Source organism: Rousettus aegyptiacus, unplaced genomic scaffold (genome assembly GCF_014176215.1).
Source record: "Rousettus aegyptiacus isolate mRouAeg1 unplaced genomic scaffold, mRouAeg1.p scaffold_m13_p_11, whole genome shotgun sequence".
NCBI classification, from domain to species: Eukaryota; Metazoa; Chordata; class Mammalia; order Chiroptera; family Pteropodidae; genus Rousettus; species Rousettus aegyptiacus.
Genome location: NW_023416286.1, coordinates 49,405,473 through 49,423,800, shown reverse-complemented (window position 1 = coordinate 49,423,800; position 18,328 = coordinate 49,405,473). Strand labels below are relative to the sequence as shown.

The 18,328-nt window shown below is 45.2% G+C and overlaps 1 protein-coding gene and 1 long non-coding RNA gene across 2 annotated transcripts in view; one reads left to right on the top strand and one right to left on the bottom strand.

Moving 5' to 3' along the window:
- COL4A2 (collagen type IV alpha 2 chain) overlaps nucleotides 1–18,328 on the top strand; it is a 178,572-nt gene that overhangs the window by 143,777 nt on the left and 16,467 nt on the right. The window contains exons 28-36 of the mRNA XM_036228807.1: nucleotides 3,140–3,247; nucleotides 5,788–6,009; nucleotides 10,076–10,237; nucleotides 11,945–12,115; nucleotides 12,914–13,057; nucleotides 14,652–14,774; nucleotides 15,107–15,288; nucleotides 17,515–17,578; nucleotides 17,796–17,870. Coding sequence (XP_036084700.1) covers nucleotides 3,140–3,247; nucleotides 5,788–6,009; nucleotides 10,076–10,237; nucleotides 11,945–12,115; nucleotides 12,914–13,057; nucleotides 14,652–14,774; nucleotides 15,107–15,288; nucleotides 17,515–17,578; nucleotides 17,796–17,870 — 1,251 coding nt within the window. The remainder of the gene's footprint in view (nucleotides 1–3,139; nucleotides 3,248–5,787; nucleotides 6,010–10,075; nucleotides 10,238–11,944; nucleotides 12,116–12,913; nucleotides 13,058–14,651; nucleotides 14,775–15,106; nucleotides 15,289–17,514; nucleotides 17,579–17,795; nucleotides 17,871–18,328) is intronic.
- LOC118609376 overlaps nucleotides 1–18,328 on the bottom strand; it is a 42,472-nt gene that overhangs the window by 18,803 nt on the left and 5,341 nt on the right. The gene's annotated exons all lie outside the window — the stretch shown is intronic.

The window sequence follows — 18,328 nt, the reverse complement described above, 5'->3', positions numbered from 1 at the left end:
AATCTGCAGGCAGCGTGTTATGTTTCACGGCCTGTTCTCAATTTCGGTTAAATCTTCTCTTAGGCCTGACTAGGTGTTCTTTTCAGAAACTGACTTACGAGTCAAACTCACCTAATACATCTTCACTTCAGAACAACTTGAAAAATCTATCTTTTTTAAATCTAACTGTCGAACTTTATATTCGTGTAAGACTTATCAATGCAAAACCATTTTATTCTGTTCATCAATTACATTCATATTTATAGATTCTCACGTGTATTGGAATTCTGAACAAGCATATTTCTATGCATCTAAGTTTGAGCAAGCTCCATTTCATCATCGGAGTAAGAACCTTAGAAAAGCTCAGTCTTATGTGAGAAAGAACATTATTTGGCACTACTGATGCCAGCCGCCCCTTCCTCCTCTCCCCCAGTCAAGTACAAGGGTCCGTTTCAAACCATTTAATTACACTGAGGAGATAATGGTCTAAGAGGACTGTGCTACCAATGGGAAATTTGGGATAATCTGTGCATTTGTTTGGAATGTGAGCAGGGGTGAAGCTTGGATTCCTACACCATGTATTTTCCCAAAGTAGCTGACGAGGTCCCACATGGGAACTGGTGGGTGCCACACACAGCCTTCCTCCTTCTACCCAGCCCAAGGGAGGCACTTATGAGAATCTCTCTCAACCCCTTTCTGCCCCTCAGATAGAAAGATACCGAAAACTCCAGGGTGCTGGATTGTCTCCTTCTACATGATGGCAGGGCAGCAGCCCAACCGTATGGCCTACAGGGACCTTTCTAAAGGGGCAGTAGCCTGGAAAGGCTGGAATCCTTACTATAGTGATACAGCGCTCTACTCAGTGCTTTGCCTGCCCATGCCCCTGCCTGCCTCACACTGCAGAGAAGAGGCTGCTGTTCTGATATTTACAGAGAATTATGATGATTCCTGAAGCATCTGGCTGCCAGCAAGAGGCAGGTGTGCTGGCTGTGGTTTCTGAGAGCCTGAGGTGAAGGGAGTCTCTGAGCCAAACCAGGCAGGAGCAGAGATACCTGGGAAAAAATGTCCTGAGTTTGCTTCCCATATAAAAAGCATCAGATCAAAGATGTCTAATAGATTAGGAGTTATTTCATTTAGCTGGTCCGATGTTTTACTTTCTTTTAAATCTAAGTCCTAAGTAATATAAGTTGACATTTTTCAAATCTAGGTAGATTGGCTCTGAGTGAAAGATATGGGAAATTCTCAAGGGAAGTTCTTATTTAAACTGCTTAAGATATTGTAAATGTTTACATAATGGGGAAGATTAATGAATTATGATAAAGAGTAGACTGATAGAGCTGGTGGAGACAGGCAGCCTTATTGCACCTTGCTTCTCAAAATACAGTCCTCAAGGAAGTGCTGGTGTAATCAACCTCCCAGACAACAAAGTTTTTTCAAAAGCTATGGGAGGGTCTAGAGTGAGTGGGAAAGGGTGTCAAAGGGGCCACAGGCAGGAGGCTGAGAACCACAAAGCTACCTGTGTGGTAAGCCGACAGTCGTTCTCAGGTCCCCCAGGAGGGCGGTGCCCTGCAGATGCAGGTCTTCCCTGTTCTTTCTAGCACCCCTGCAATCTAGGCTTCTGTGAAATGGAAGGAGGTATCGGGTTTCTGGAGCCCTGGGGCCTCCTCTTCATATTTTTATTGTTACTATTAGACCTTCTCAGGCCTCATCCCGAGAATCTTGATAAAGGATTTACTCAACTCAGCAAGTCTGTGGAGCTTTCGACCTTGTATCTTTTGACATTGACCCTGGACATCATAGAGACAGAAAATATGGGGAATTTTTCCTAAGAGTCCTCTGTGTTTAGGAACATGTGCTTAGGGTCAGTTTGCAAACTTTTCTTCATACAAGAACCTTTCATACAGGTCAAATAGGATCAGAAGTCCACACATGTGACACATACCCAGACCAAAGGTGTGACCTGAGGCCTGGTCCCCTCGCAGGCCTCAGAAGTCCATGTCTGGGTGTCCGAGGCCCCAGGCCGTCGTCCTGCCACGGCTGACTAGTTACACTTCCTGAACAGGGCTCCTTGGCTGAGAGCCCCTAACTCGCTTCCTGTCTGACTCCTCTCTTACTTCTGCCATCCGCATATCCACTTTCTGAGGAGGGAAGGATAGGTGGGTATTGCACAGCGGGGAAAATGGATGAAAAAGCACAGAAGTTCAGCTTTGTAGCCTGGTGAGGAAACCCAGCCTTCTAATCCTAAGAGCATTTGTGGAACTCACCCACTGTGCAAGCACTGCTTAGGTATTTGACAAGAATCATCTCATTTAGCCCTCACAATACCCCGTGAAGTAGGTATTATTTCCCCATTTTGCAGATGAAGAAACTAAAGCCCAGAGAGGTTCAAAAACTTGTCCAAGGCCACAGAGATAGAAGAGGGAACCAAGATTCACACCCAGACATTCTGAACCCTTAATTAGCACACTGTGGAACCTTAATATTGAGCATTATTCTTAACAGTTCGAGTCTTTAAACGTGATTTTTAAACGCTGGAAATCATCCTGTAAGTCCAGAGGTGCTGTTTTAGTTCAGTCATTACAATCTTCAACTCTTCTATTTCTGTTGTTTGTTTTTTACGGCTTCTGTTTCTTTGTAGAACTCCTCATGTTGTTCATGTATTGTTTTCCCGATTTCATTTATACTCTATCTGTATTCTCTTGTATTAACTGAGCTTCTTTAGGATAAGTATTTTGAATTCCTTGTCAGGGAGTTTTATACCTCCATTTCTCTAGGGTTGGACCTTTATTAGTTTTCTCTGGGGATGTCATGGGTCCCTCTTCTTCATGATCCTCATGTCCTTGTATACATTTAAGGAAGCAGTCACCTCTTCCAGTCTTTATAGGCTTCAGTGGGCAAAGATCTTCACTAGTCAGCCCAGCCTGGGCCTCTGGGCCAGCCAGCTGGTGGCATCCACTGCCAGGATCTGTGGGGTCTGCAGCTGGGTACAGCTAGCTGTCAGAGGTGCTGTTTTGGAATCGATATTCCCCAGCCTCATCATTTCCCATTTTCACAAGTGACCACTAAGTCAGGTGCCAAACTTGACCATCTCCCATTCCTCTACCACTTGGGTTTCCTCTTGGGTCTCTGATGTATGTCATAATTTCTTTGGGTTGTTTAGGTGTCAAAGGCCTCAGAGGGGCACCAGGATTCCCAGGAGCCGATGGAACACCAGGACTCAAGGGTCTCCCAGGAGATCCAGGTCGTGAAGGATTCCCAGGACCCCCAGGTAAGTCAGGGTCAGACCCCCACACAGCTCTTCAGGTTAGGACATAGGACATATGACTGTATAATCGGGGTGCCCCAGTTCTGTAGTCTTTTAACATTTGGAAACGGTATCAGCATATGCCTGATGACAATTTTTGTTCTTCTTGGTAGATTTACATTATTGAATTTCTTATCATTAATATTGTACTGGAGTTTTGCAGGAGATGATGCAGATATTGCAGGAAAAAAGATGGGTGTGTAGTAAAATTTCCTTTGGTCGATAGTAAACATTCTAAGGGCAGGATAGTGTTATTCTCTGTGATTATCATCAAAAGGACAAACTCCTAATCACTTTCCCAATCTGCTAATCACTCACCAAATACCATACGAAGAATATCTATGTTTTTGCTCTTCACAGCATGACTTGCTCACTCTGACATTTGCAGCGTGTGTGAGTAAACAATTCAGATCATTCCATCTACATTTGACACAGCAAAGATTTATGGATTCCACTTATTTGCTGAAAGAGGGAAAGCCTTTTACCTGAATATGGAAGGAAATGAATATGTTTCCAGTAATGCGTAATGTAAGAAGTAAGGAGGACGTGCCTGAGTGTCAGCACACTCGGTGATATGATTCAGTGTCCTTAAACACAGGTGTCCCTTTGTAGTTATGGATCAAATGGTGTGAGTGGGCATGACTGTATTACTTGGTGCATGGAGGCCCACACATTTTAGAATTATATTATTTAAATGAAACTGTAGAAGTTCACTAAGGCCACCCAATGTCAAACGTCCTCCCTCAGGATACTAAGTCAGGTCTTTTTCTAGCCTCTACTGAAATCGCTCTTGTCACCCAGAACCTGTGAAACATTGAAACCCTCTTATTGCTAGGAAGTCTTTCCTCAGTTGAAATGAAATGTGCCCTCCAGTAAGTTCTTCATTGATTGTTTCTTGAGCCAGTGGTTCTGCTTCATTACCAGCCCTCACACACATTGGTAGAGAAGGGCCGTATCTCCCTACAGACATCTCAAGAATGGGCAGAACTGACCTCAGGAATGGAAACTTTCTTCTTATGACATAATTTTTATGCCCTCAGAATTCTGATCATCCCTCTCTGACTGCCCTCCAGCATGTCAGCATTCCTTTCGAACTGGAATCCAGAAACTGAATAAATGTTCCACATGTCTGGAATATCACACAAACAGTGGGACTGTTGTGTCCTTAGATTCAGACCCTTAGCAAATATTTTCAGTGAACAAGAATTTTGCCTTTTCCTTGCCCTCCACTCCCAAGTGGTTTAATCCTAAATGTAGGACTTTGCGTCAATCTCTGATAGAAGTTCCTCCTGGATTCATTGTGCCAGAACATAAAGATTGGTGCAAACCTCTGTCCTGTTGCCTCTCACATTATGTATCTCGCCATGTTTCGCTAAAATGGGAGGCACGCTCCCTATGTCCTGTGTCAAGGTAATGGGAAAAGCTCTGCATTAGAGAAGAGCGCAGTGAAGCTTTTATGCCGCTGCACAGGAGGATCAGACCGCATCATGCTGTCACCCTGCTGGGCGGAACTAAATGTTTACAAGTTATAGCGCTGTCACTTGGTTGGCACCACATATACTAAAATCATGAATTTTTTTGAGAGAAGGGAATTAATTTGTTGATACCTTCTTGCCTTGACTGTGAAAGTTACCTAGTAATCGTAATTTGCATTCCCAGGCAATTGGGCATGAACTACATAGAGCGTTAGCGTGGCATGGAGAGAGAGTGAGATGTGCCCATTATCAGGGGCTTCGGGAAGTTAACCACATGCACAGAAAGTTCCACATTGAAATGTATGTCCTTAAGTGAACAGGGACGTCGAGAAGAACAGAGGGAAGGGGTGAAGGAGGAACTGAGCTATTCAAATTTTGAAATACATGTCACTTTTTATGGTAATGGAATGTGCTATGTTTCTATCACCATGTGCAGAAGAAAACAAAATGCCCACCTTCAAAGACTGCAGAACACGTGTTCCAAACACGACCATACCAATCAACCCATATTCCAGCTCCAGGAGTGGCAAGCTTTACCACCCTGGAAAGGACCTGGGGCCCTGCACAAGGAGTCTCTTTTGTCAGATTTGCCACACATTGAGCAACAGTGCTTTCTTTCCCACACCCTGCACACCACAGCCGAGGCAGTAATGACCTCAAAACGCTTTCCTTCTGAACAAACACATGACTACCACTTCCCTCGGTTCAACCTGAGGTCACATCAGGGATGAGGGCACTGAAAGGGGAAGTAGTGATGAGACCATTTGACCCAGTGATGTCCAGGAAAGACACAACTGATCAAGCACATGACAGCCATCTTTCCTCCATCCAAATTGGGCATTGAAAGTCACAGTGACAAAGGGCTATCAATTCCCCTTCGAAGCATTTCCAAACTGACTGATGGCTAGGGATTTATTACCAGGAAGAGAGTTTGCAAATCTTTGCTGTCTCTAGACTCTATCCAATACCTCTCTTAAAATGTCACAAGGCTGACCTGTGGTTGTGGAGATAACCCATGTTTCTTTTTAGGGTTCGTGGGGCCCCGAGGATCCAAAGGTGCGGCAGGCCTCCCTGGCCCAGATGGACTCCCAGGTCCCAGTGGCACACCAGGCCCAGTTGGGCCCCCAGGAGACAGGGGCCTTCCTGGCGAAGTCCTGGGAGCCCAGCCCGGTCCCCGGGGAGATGCCGGACTGCCTGGACACCCTGGGCTGAAAGGCCTTCCCGGAGACCCAGGCCCTCCTGGATTCAGGGGTAAGTCACCGTGGCAGGAAAGGGGAACAAAGGGCCCCATCCCACTACACCGTGGCTCCTAGGGGTGGGTCTGAAATCCCTCCAGGGGAATTTGGTAAGAAGTGATAGAACTGTCTGGCAGAAGTCTTGCTTTTTCTTCTCTTCCACTTAGTTCCAACGCTCCTTTAGAATGCTTTTAGGACAATAATCATCCTGCATTACCTTCTGTAGCCAGAAAAGGATGACCATTTTAGACCTTTTAAGGGTACAGATTGACTGATTTACTCTGTTTCCAAAATGGGTGTGATTCAGCACAGAGGGACTCGCTGGTGCCTTCAGCAGAGTATGTGTAGTAGACGTGAACAAGAGAGGCACCTGGCCATGCTTAGTGAGAGACTGAGAGGAAGATAGAAATGATCTAGAACACAGTTTCATGAGTTGATGTAAAATTGATTGGTTTAAAAATTCATTAATGTTCACAATACCATTTATGTATGTTTAACAAAGTAGAAATACCTATGTTTTGATGAATGAGCAAGGCATCAGATAACTTTACATATCCAACTTGTACAAAGCTGGCACTGAGAACCCCAGACATCTCGCTTCAATGAAAGATTGTGTCACTAGAGAGCAAGTATTCTCATTCAGTCCACCAGATGCTAGAGACTGCCAGACTGTCAAATCCTGCCATCAAATATGTGTTCCCAATCAACTGTGGAGGTGCAGGATGAACCATGACTTTACGTGTCAACTGTTTGTCTGTTGACGGTGTTGTCATCAATCCCTACCCCCAAGCCTAGGCAGAAGGGGGCTTCCCACATGATACAGGAAGCGGATGTTCCCTCCCTCTACTGCCATCAGAGGAGTAGGGCATCTTTTACATCAAGACACTAGGGGGATGAAGCCTGTTTCTCAGTGGGCAGGTGGACTCACCAAGTTCAGAGCATGAATTGGTTTGCAGATGAGCCTGTCAGTTCCCAGCAGGCCTGGGAGGTGGGACACGGAACATGAGTGTTCATGATGACACTGATTACCACCTCAACGGTTGACTAACCAGAAGAACCCTCAGTGTGGGTGCCAGAGATCCCCCTGGGAACCCACTGAGGTGAGGCCCAAAGAACACAAGGAAGAGCCTGAGACGGCTGGAGTGCATGCATGCAAATACACACTCACATTCATTCATGCATATGCACACACGCGCTCGCCCACATTCATATACCCACATATGCTCATAAACACAAGCTCGTGCACATACCCACATGTGTGCTCATACACATACACATACGCCCACATACATTCACACACACAGGCACACATGTCCACACCTGCTCATGTACCCATGATCACATGCTCACATACATGCACACACAGATCCACACCTGTGTGCCCGCACACTCACACCCTTACACATGCTCGCATGATCACGATCTTACACATGCTCACATGTACACACTCACACACTTACAAACACACCCCTGAACCACACCACTTTGTTCAAGGCCAGCTGGGTACGTGGCTATTGGATGAAATCACCAAGCAGTTGGGACCCGATGATGCCAGGACATCCGAGGTCTACCCTTGCTGATTTCACTACTTCTTAGTCAGTTATGGAGCAGATCTAACTCAGCCACTCTGTAAGGACTGAGGAATTGGGGGTGCTGGAGGGTGGCGCTCTCACGTGTGCCAGCGCGTCCCCACCAATCTGTTCTGCAATTCGACTGTAACAACTGTGCCCTAGGTCTTTAACAGAAGGATACTTCTGGTAGGTTTTTTAAAACATAAACTATTCCCCACAGATTTCAAAATGTTTTAGCATAACAAAAAATGGCAGCAGGTTTACTTCCAAGCCTGGGCAGGTTTTCCATGTTCGGTGTCACCTTAATGACCAGCTTGTTTGGGCAGAATATTCTGTTTGGTAAAAGTTCTCACTTTTAAGCATCAAAGTTTTGAAAAACTGTTTTCCGTCAATTCAATCCACCCACTCGTTGGGAGCAGCAAGCAGATGACACCGTGTCTGGTTTGCTTGGCCATGTAGGGCGGTTACAAAGGCACCCAATGCAACTTGTGTTTCTACACAGAACTTCTGAATAAAATAGTCGCCTAAGTTCACAGATCAGATGTTATTTAGCTACAGGAAGCTGATTTTTCATAGTTGTTCCTTTTTTTAAACAGATGTCCTATAAATGGAAATTGACCTAAAATATGGAGCTCCAAATCCCCAATCACAACAGACGATTCAAAGAATAAAATGCCCCATGCCTGAATTTTTTAAGGCAACCACTAAAGTAGTAGAAGTCACTTCATATCATTTATTCACGGTCTATCCATTTCTATGAGGGAGGTACCCCAAGAAACTCGAGCTCAGACCATCCTTGACCCTGTTTGTCATGGCTCCTGTAACCTTACTTGCTCAGTGGTCTCAGTTTATCCAGCCTTAAGGGCTCTTGGTAAGGAAATTATCTTGTCTGTCCTTGTAAAGAAACAGAATATCGTGTCAGGAATCGGACTTCCCAGAAAACTTCACCATCTACAACACGGCCTGCCTACTCTTGGCAGACCATTAGCAGTCACTAGCAATTATATTTTCCCTGGAGCTGTTAACTCTAAAGATAGAACCCAAAAAATAAGTGTCCTCATTTTCCACAGTAAAACTGGATTACGTAAGAATATATGCATCCTACTCACTGCAGACCTTCCTCCCCAACACAGTGGATGAAATCGGATAACTGGAACACAAGCTTAAGAGTCATATTCTGGGTTGGTCCAAGATTGACTTGGTCTCTTTTGTGAATGTCCTTCTCGCACTCATTCTCAACATTTATCCGCCTCCTCTTCTCAAGTCAGCCCTGCACACTCGGTAGGATGGTCATGGGATAAATGGGCGAGTGTCCCTAAAAGTCAGTGGAGAAACATTATGCAAGTGGCAGGCATTGGCCCTTCTACAAGTGATTAATTGAATGAATATAAAAAAATTTTAAGTTCCAAGAAGAAAGGAGAAAATGCCTAAATATAAAGGGGTCCAAAGAGTTAGTGTTTAAAACAAACAAACAAACAAACAAAAACACAGAAGAAAATATATGCTCTTAGTTATCTGACCACTGGGTAGGGCAAGATATTTTAAACATAAAATTAAGAGGGGGGAAAAAAAAACACCAAAAAAAGTATGAAATTTGTACATAAATCTAAAATTCTACATGCCAAATTAAAATTTGGGCAGCAAAGTAGAGAAAACTTTATAATAGATGTGAAGAAAAATTAGTTAATGTATATGAAGAATACTAAAATCTATTTTTAAAAAATATAAAATCCCACAGGAAAATATCAGCCAAGAATAAAAATTTCGCTAAAAAGCAAAAACTAGGAGAAAGAAATGTAGCTCATAATCAAAAACCTGCAAAGTAATACAGCCGATACACCCACTTTTTCCTCTGTCTTATTTGCCAAATTTCTGTCTGTGCTTTACTACTAGTGCTCAATGCTGGGAAAACACTGGGAAGAGAATAAATTGGAGCAGATGTTCTGAGATCAGTATGATAGCATGTATTAAAAAGCATTAAGTTCATGCTCGCTTTGACCCAGTAAGTCAATTTTTAGGACACTCCTAAAGAAATGGCCAACATAGACATGTATACCAAAAAGTCTCTTCCTCATAGCACTGTCGGTAGGAACAAAAAAAAGATGAGGGGAGGGGACTAAATGTGTCCATGTGGTGGGATATGATTCATGTAGACATTTAATATGCTTTAAAGAATATTTTAAATGCGACAAAATGCTCAAAATATAATGTCAAGTGAAAAAAAAAAGCTAAATTAAATTTGTACTTATAGTGTGATGTCAGTTCTGTAAAATATCTTTTTCTAGATATATTTATGTGAATAGAAAAAAGGCCAGAAGGAAATACACCAAGATGGTAGTAATTATCTCTGGGTGATGGCATGAGGTACTTTGATCTTATCCTTTATACTATTTGTATTTTCCAGGGTTCCTACAATCCAGAAATTTTTATAGAACAGGTCAGAAGAGGTAGATGTTGTTTGCAATGACACACGTGGGGCTGGCCTCACAGTTCTTGTCTCAATTCCTGCAGGAAGCCAGGGAATGCCGGGAATGCCAGGCCTGAAGGGTCACCTAGGCCTCCCAGGACCTTCAGGACAGTCAGGACTGCCTGGACCACCAGGACAGCATGGCTTCCCAGGAGCTCCTGGCCAGGAAGGACCCTTGGGGCTGCCAGGCCCCCTAGGCCATGGAGGTAAGGATCCCGCCCTCCCATCAAGGGGTCGGGGCCTCGCTCATACTGACAACTGAAAAAGCACGCCTCCCTGGGGACTTCTCGAACTGTGCTCCAAGGAACCCCCCTCTCAAGAGCTGCAGGGATTCTGAAAGTACCCCACACTGTGTGGCTTAAACAACAGAAACTAATTCTTTCAGTTCTGGGAGCTGGAAGTCTGACCTCAAAGTATCGGAAGGATTGGTTCCTCCCGCGGCCTCTCTCCTTGGCTTGCAGATGGCTGCCTTCTCCCTGTGTCCTCACGTGGTCATTCTCTGCAGAGAGGCTGGGAGGTGGCAAGGTGGCAATGAAGGAAGTCAAGGGCCCATACATCCATCAGGCACCATCCAGGGTGACCCTACTTCTCTCATTTGCCATAGTAAGGTGACAACTTTGTCCAGCACCAAAACTAGTCACTGTGCCCCACAAAGATCCGCTATAAGCCAGACCCTTCCCTACACATGGGCTCAGGGCTTCCCCTACAAGTGGCCCCAACTATGTCCAAAAACTGGGTGTTTAACTCAGGTGAGGCCTGAGCACCACTGATTTTATAGCACCAGACACCTGAGCAAGAGGTGTGGGGACTTCTGTGTTGGTGTTCACAGGCCTTGCCAGTTCTCAACCATGGAACATCAGCTGAACACAGAGCATCGCATGACACGTGAAGATCCCTGCAAAAGCCCTGTCCTAAAGGAGCCTACAGTTTAGCTGGGGAGAGAATTTCACACATAAAAGGCTTGTGTTTGGCCAGGGCAAGCCAACAGAGTGACCAGACCCTGAGGCTCCCAGTTTCTGAGGGGCAGGGGAGCTAGGCAGGCTAGTACAGTCTTGGGAGGAGATGAGGCAAGCCAGGCATGAAAGATGGGTAGGACCGGAACAGGGTCCTTCCCAAGAAAAACAATGCAAGCAGAGGTAGAAATGCCCAAGGATCCCTTTTGGTACTGTGATCCCCCAAACCAGCCAGGGGAGAAGACTTAAACTGAGGAGAGGACTGCTGAGCTAGAGAGAGAAATTGAGCCAAAGTTTAGAAGGCATTGAATGCTGAGCTAAGGAGCTAGATCCCCTAAGCAAGTGGGTCATTGGGAGGTTTTAACAGAGGAATGCATTAAGGGGTGGCAGCTTGTATGGCGGGGGTCTGGGGGACAGTGGTGAGCTGGGCAGCTATGGAAGCCCTAATGAAATAATGAGGTAGAAGCAGGGATAAGGGGAAGGGAAGGCGGAGAAGCCGAGTAGGCAGGTGCAAGACCTTTCCTAGAACTTAACCCCCAGGCTAGAACCAGAATGGCCAAGAGGGGTGGACAGCCTGGTAACAACCTAAAGAATCACACCCTGGCTTAGAGCGGCACCCACCTGATCATTCTGCCACTATAACTTTGTTCCTTTGGGGTCCAAAAACAAGAGGACTTGAGTGGACAAAGTCAGGTCCATCTAGATGTCACATTTGGCTTGAGTCCCACAGCTTTCAAGGAAAGACTTCTTTAGAAAGGACAGCCCTGCCGGTTTTCTACAAATCTGGTCACACCTTTAAAACTCGCCCGTATAGTTATAGTTTCCCATTTTCCTTCCAAGAAGTTTATTTTGATCGAAAAAGTTTGTGTAATCCGTGCCTTAAAAATATCATTAAAAAAATATCATTTTCTCTGTTTTTCTTCATCCCATTTTATTCTCATTCCCCCCTCTCTTTGACAGGTCTGCCTGGAGACAGAGGGGAGCCAGGTGACACCGGTGTCCCTGGCCCTGTGGGCATGAAGGGTGTCTCTGGTGACAGAGGTGACCCTGGTTTGTTGGGAGAGAGAGGTCATCCAGGAAACCCTGGATTTAAAGGAATGGCCGGAATGCCTGGTATCCCGGGGCCAAAAGGTAACTGTGTAACATGACAGGGGATTGCCTAGTGGGGGTTGGGCATGTTAAACTTGGACTTGAGAAGCTAGAGGATAGCCCCACACGCCTGCAGGCTGAAGCCCCAGGACTCCTGTCCCCCAGGAGGCTTCAGACCCTCAGAAAGTGAGCCAGTGGTGCTTAGGCTGGGTGTCCCAAAATGCACTTTTTTAATTTTCCAAGAGAGAGTGACAGCCTGAGAAGAGGACTTATCTGCATGGGGAAATTTGCGGAAAGGCCACCTCCGGAGACTGGATTCAGATTCGCAGGCTGGTTGGTGAACAGAAACCAAAACAAAGGAAAACGCATAGATTTATTAGCATGAAGACTGAGGCCAGTGTACCTAGAAGCAGAGCTCTCTGGCCTTGGACTATTACTAGAGGCACCATGGTCTTCCAATGGTTCTTTGCCAGATTTCCATGCTGGGTACAATGTTAGCACATGTTAACTTCAAAGGCCCATTCTTACCTCTCCGTGGTGGGCCCACAGACTTAGACAACCTTCAAGTTTTCCTCGTATCTTACTGCCTGACCTCTGAGTGTTTACCTTATATCTTGTCCCCAGTGGCCATATGGCAGATGGGCTAACTTTGCACCCCTCGGTCTGTACGTAGGTCAGCAGGCAAGCCCCTTAGGTGTCCCAGAAATCCCTTATTTTAGGTTTAGAATCTTAGCATCTTCTCATGTGAGTTACTCTGCAAGAATGTCACAGACAAGTGAAACTGAAATATCCCGTGCATTTATCCATGCCTAACCCAACACTTTTCTTTTGTCTCTGAAGGATTTAGAGGTTCACCTGGGATGGATGGTTTCCAAGGCATGCTTGGGCTCAAAGGAAGACCTGGGCCTCCGGGAAACAAAGGAGAGGTTGGATTCTTCGGAACTCCAGGACCGAAGGGTCTGGCTGGCGAGCCAGGTGTGAAAGGTATGCCCACCTCTCCTAAGGTCTTTCTGACAGGGTTGAGACTCACTTTCATGGGGGCATTACACTGCTATTAAAAACAAAACTAACAAAAACTAGAAGGCTTTATCTCTGCCTCAACACATTGATTGTATAATAAGGGAACAATCCTAACCAATGGAAACTTTTGAGAAAAAAAAATGATGGTAGCAATGAGAACCAACTACAGCATAAGAAACATATCTCACCATGATTATTCCGTGGTCAGCATGAGGAGGTGAGGTCAGGTGAAGAGCAGGAGAAGGCAAATTCTAAAGGAGGGGAGTGCCGTTGGCAGGGGAGGAAAGGACACGGTATTCCAGGACGTGGGGCCGGAAGTGCGTGTAGGGAACAGTCGGGGGTGACTGCCGATGGCACGGGATTTCCTTTTGGAGCGAGGAAAATGCTCTAAAGATTGTGGTGATAGTTGCGCAACTCTGAATACAGCAAAAATCACTGAATTGTTCTCTTCAAATGAGTGAATTGCATGGTATATAAATTATATCTCATTCAAGCTGTTTTTCAAAAAACATAATTACTCCCCAAAGAGTTATAACTTCTGCAACTCCTTAAAAAAATAGATTTTGCAGTCTAGGGAGCTACTTTTTATAAGCTTTCTCCTCACATTTACGTTTTTAAATAATCTTCCTTTTAACCTAGGGTTTACAGGCCATTGAGCAAAAAATAATATTTTTAAATTAAATTTTAAATGAAATGACACTGGGATTCTACGCCATTTTCTTCTTGGCTCCACTACACCTTGACTCCAGCCTCCTTGGGTGTCTTTTCCTTCACTGGACAGTGAACTCTTCAAGGACAGGAACGATTTATGCTTTTGTTCCCCTCGATATCTAGCCCAGCACTAAATATTCAATAAATGTTCAGTGAATGAAACTAAATTCTTTCCATTTAGCCAGATTCACTTATCAGCTGTCTTCTCTTCCAACAAACAGATTCTGGAACATTCTCAGCCTGAACCTTATAGCACAATCCTGACTCATCCACAGCCTCTCAAGCCCCAAGCCCCACTGCCTTCCAGTTTGTTAACTCATTAGAAGCTCCCTTGCAACATCCCATCAGTTGATTTCTGTGACCTCCCCAGCTCTGGCTGACCCTTCGTGAATTCTGAGGCTTAGCTGCTGCCTGCAGGAAGAGGACTGAGCTGGCATCCTTCCTCATTTGATACTTTCTGCTCATGATCAAGTTTGATCGCTGTCTCATCAGAGCGCAAATAAATAACATTCTTCCTGTTTCTTGTGACCCCATCATACTCATTCCTGCATTGTCTTGGCAGCACTGTTGGGGGTGGCAGGTCCTTCCATCTCATTGTGCTCTGTGCCCACACCTCCACTGTAGAGAAGGGGTTGGGGAGCAGGAGAGAAGACAGGCATTATGTCTCTCAGAGAGCCTCTTCTCCAGAACACAGTCTTCTAGGTCAAGGGACCCATGCTGTCCCCCAGCTCAGAGCCTCTCAGGGCTTGGGGTTTGGATGACAGCAGCAGCTGAGAGGCTTTCTCCACCTGTGTTCTTACACCTGATCCAGAGCTCAAGAGAAATGACTATATTCTGTCTCTTCCAGGAAACCGAGGGGACCCCGGCCCTCCAGGATTACCTCCCATCGTCATGCCAGGCATAGAAAACATGAAGGGGGAGAAAGGAGATGAAGGGCCTATGGGATTGAAGGGATACTTGGGCTTAAAAGGTGAGGCATCGCCAACAGGCTCAGTCTTCCCTCTGAGCTGTCAGGCCTGAGGGCTCCATTCCTCCCCTCCCAGCTCCATGCCCACCCCTGCCTCTCTCATTTGGAAGGAGCGGCAGCTTCTGCACCCCGTGCCCATGCCACCTTTCATTGTATTTCAGCCCTTCTAACACCCTGACGTCTCCACACATGGACTCGAGGGTGGTTCTTTGAGGCCTGAGTAACCTCGCCTTTCTATTTTAAGATTTGCAGGACTTGAGACTGCAAACTCGAAAGCTTGGAGAGGGTAGATGCCATGTCCTCACCATGGCATTACACTCAGGGTCTTCTTGCAGGTGTTATAGGAATGCCGGGGATCCCTGGGCTGTCAGGTGTCCCTGGGCTGCCTGGGAAGCCTGGCTACATCAAAGGAGTCAAAGGAGACATCGGAGTTCCCGGCGTGCCTGGTTTGCCAGGATTCCCTGGTGTGCCTGGTTCTCCTGGAATTGTCGGGTTTCCAGGCTTCACAGGAAGTAGGGTAAGTAGACTTCTTATACTGCATATCTTCTTGTCAACTCCTGTGCTCTCGCTTATTGACCAGAGCACTGTGGCCAGCATTTCTGGGACATGAGTGGTCAAGACACGGGTTCAGAGTTAGAGCCCCAGGCTGTCCTGGATCTCCTCGTGAGCTTAAGCAAGCATTGTGCTTGCGCCAACACTGGTGGTGATTGGAGTGCCTCCCATGCTGCTGCTGCCCTTTCATGGGCTTCTGTAAATGAAGCCTGGTGTCTGCATTTTTTCATGGAAGCCTTCAGAGAACAAGACTTGAATTTATAGAGATTCAAGCTCTAAACTCAAGCACAGAGGTGACATCAGGACTGAAAATCCGTTACTGAATCATAGCGTGGAGGACATCCTGGCTTGCCATTTCTTTTTCAACACATGTCATTTGAGCACTTGCTATGAGCTGGGCACTGTTGGCATGGCAACGATGGAGCACCCTGACCTGGGGAAGGGTGCACTTGTGTCCTTGACTGTAAAATCCAGGTAGTAACCACCTTACTGTTTTGTTGAGTGCAGTGTAGACAGTATATGCAACATGGCTCTCCAAAGATTATATTTCATGGAATTCTCTTTTTATCCTCTTTCATGTATAGGTATTATATACTCACTGGCCTCAGCACACAGCAGACTCATTTCTGGGATTCACAGTAGGGTTGGCATGCTTGGGGCAGATCAGAAGTTCTGGCCACCTTGTAGTGAACCTTTAGCAACAGGCCTTGGCCTTCTGTCTAGCCCACCCTGGTGTACACGAAGTCCTCAGAATTTTTCAAGTGTCTTCCTTCCATCACTCTCAAAATCTATAGCTGCAAGGATCTTAGAACCAGTCGTGGGTGCTGCTAGTCAGGTCACTTAAAAGAAAGTTGACTATGTCTACCAAAGGACACATATGGCAACGTTCCCAGCAGCTTTATTCATGAGAGCCAAGAACTGGGGGAAAGCTCAAATGCCCATCAACAGGAGAAAGAATAAATAAGCATGGTATGTTCAGACAGTGGACTAGTACACAAGAGTAAAAAGAGGATTATTGATAAACGCAACAACATGAATGAATCTCACAGACTATGTTGAATGGAATAAACCAGAAACAGGAAGTACGTATATGATTCCATTTTTGTGACAAGACTATTTGATAGAGGCAAGTCAGAAGAGAAGCTACCTTGGGCAGGATTATTGATTAGGAAAGGACACAAAGGAACTTTCCAGAATGCTGAATGTTCTGTCTTTATCTTGGTGGCACATGAATAAAAATTCATTGAATATCTAAGATGAGTAAACTGCACTATATGTTAAGTTATGCCTTAGTAAAGTAAAGCAAGCTTTAAGGAAGAAAAATAGATCATTATCAAAACAAAGGTTCAGCCTCTGGTACATCCACTCCACTCCTCCCACAAAAGGGAGCTTCATTAATAACTTAGAGGCACAAGTTAAGCCATGCTAGGGAAGGGCAGTTCTCAAGTCCCAGGTTGATGCTACAGTGGAGACCAGAGGGAGAAAGATAGACCAGAACTCCCAGCCTCCCTGTGAGGAGAAGCCACTTCAGAAAGAAAAAACCATGGCTTTTTGGGAGTCACAGGGCAACCCAGACATCATTCCAATCTCATTATCAGCAACCAACATCATTCTAAAGAAGTCTCGCTCTCTCCACAGATGGAAATACACAACCCCATAGTATAGAGAATAAGTTTAGGAATCTGGCAACCTAAATAGATATCTCAATTCTGTCAGCTGGGTGACCTTGAGCAAAATATTTACCCTCTCTGTGCCTCAATTTCCTCGTCTGTCAAAGGGAAATAATAGTACCTACTTCATATGGCTACTGTGAGGCTTAAATGAAGTTCTTGAGATGGGACCCAATATGTTTGCCCATGGCACGTGTGGCAGAGGGTAGACATGCAGTCAGCCATGGTTATTCTCACCACTGTCATAAATATGATCTGTATCAATGCTGTTATTAATTTCAATAAAGCTGCCAAACTTGTTTCATTTTTACTACTTTATACTTTACTAAAAAGTAAGCAAACCACCTACTATACTATGCTGGAAAAAACGTTAGGAGTTTTCTACAAAATCGTGACATCACAAACTTTGGGCATTGTTTTGAGCATACCAAATAGTTAGATACACTTACACCAACCTTCAAAATTACAAACTATTGTGTAAACAGCCTTCTAAGATGGTTTCATGTTTGACCTTGCTCTAGGGTGACAAAGGTGCTCCAGGGACAGCAGGGCTTTACGGCGAGATTGGCCCCACAGGTGATTTTGGTAAGTGTTGCTCAGGCAGTGAAAATTGAACGCCCACAACCCAGAGCATTCTGGATAAGTGTGTAGCAGATCTGCAGAGCTATTAGGCTTTTTTTTTTTTTTTTTTTGGAAGCAAATTGTTCTTATTAAGAATGTAACACAACAGAAGTTGCAAAACTAACCACTTCTCAATAGGAAGACCTGTTCTCACCCATTTTTTTTTTTTTGCATGTAACAGGTGATATTGGAGACACTATAGACTTACCAGGAACCCCGGGCCTGAAGGGGGAACAGGGTGTCATTGGAATACCAGGTACCTGTCATTTTCCATCTCTTCCTCTTAGCAACAGCCTTGATCCCTTGACTGTGTCGCCGCTCATTAACTGGCTTGCCAACTATATCACTATTTGGTAAGCACTATGGATCATGTCGTAGGGAACGGTTGGAGGTCTTCAAGCCCACTGTGCAGGAAAGACTAGAATTTTTTTAAATTAAATCCGAAGACAAAGTCAGGAAACGTCTCTCTTACTCTCTCTGAAAGGTAAAATACCTCAACACTCATAAAATCAACATTGTATGTGGCCCATAAAATGTAACTCATGGAAAAGCAGAACCTGGGCTCCGGGGACACATTACAGCTCATGGAGCAAATATGATGACTGGAGCTTCTTATAAACAGTGAAGGGCCTAAAAGAAAAGTCAGTGGGAGTCGGGCCCATCTCTTGAGTAAGACGAGAAGAGGCAGCCCTCTGGCCCTGTGTGCGCTGGGAG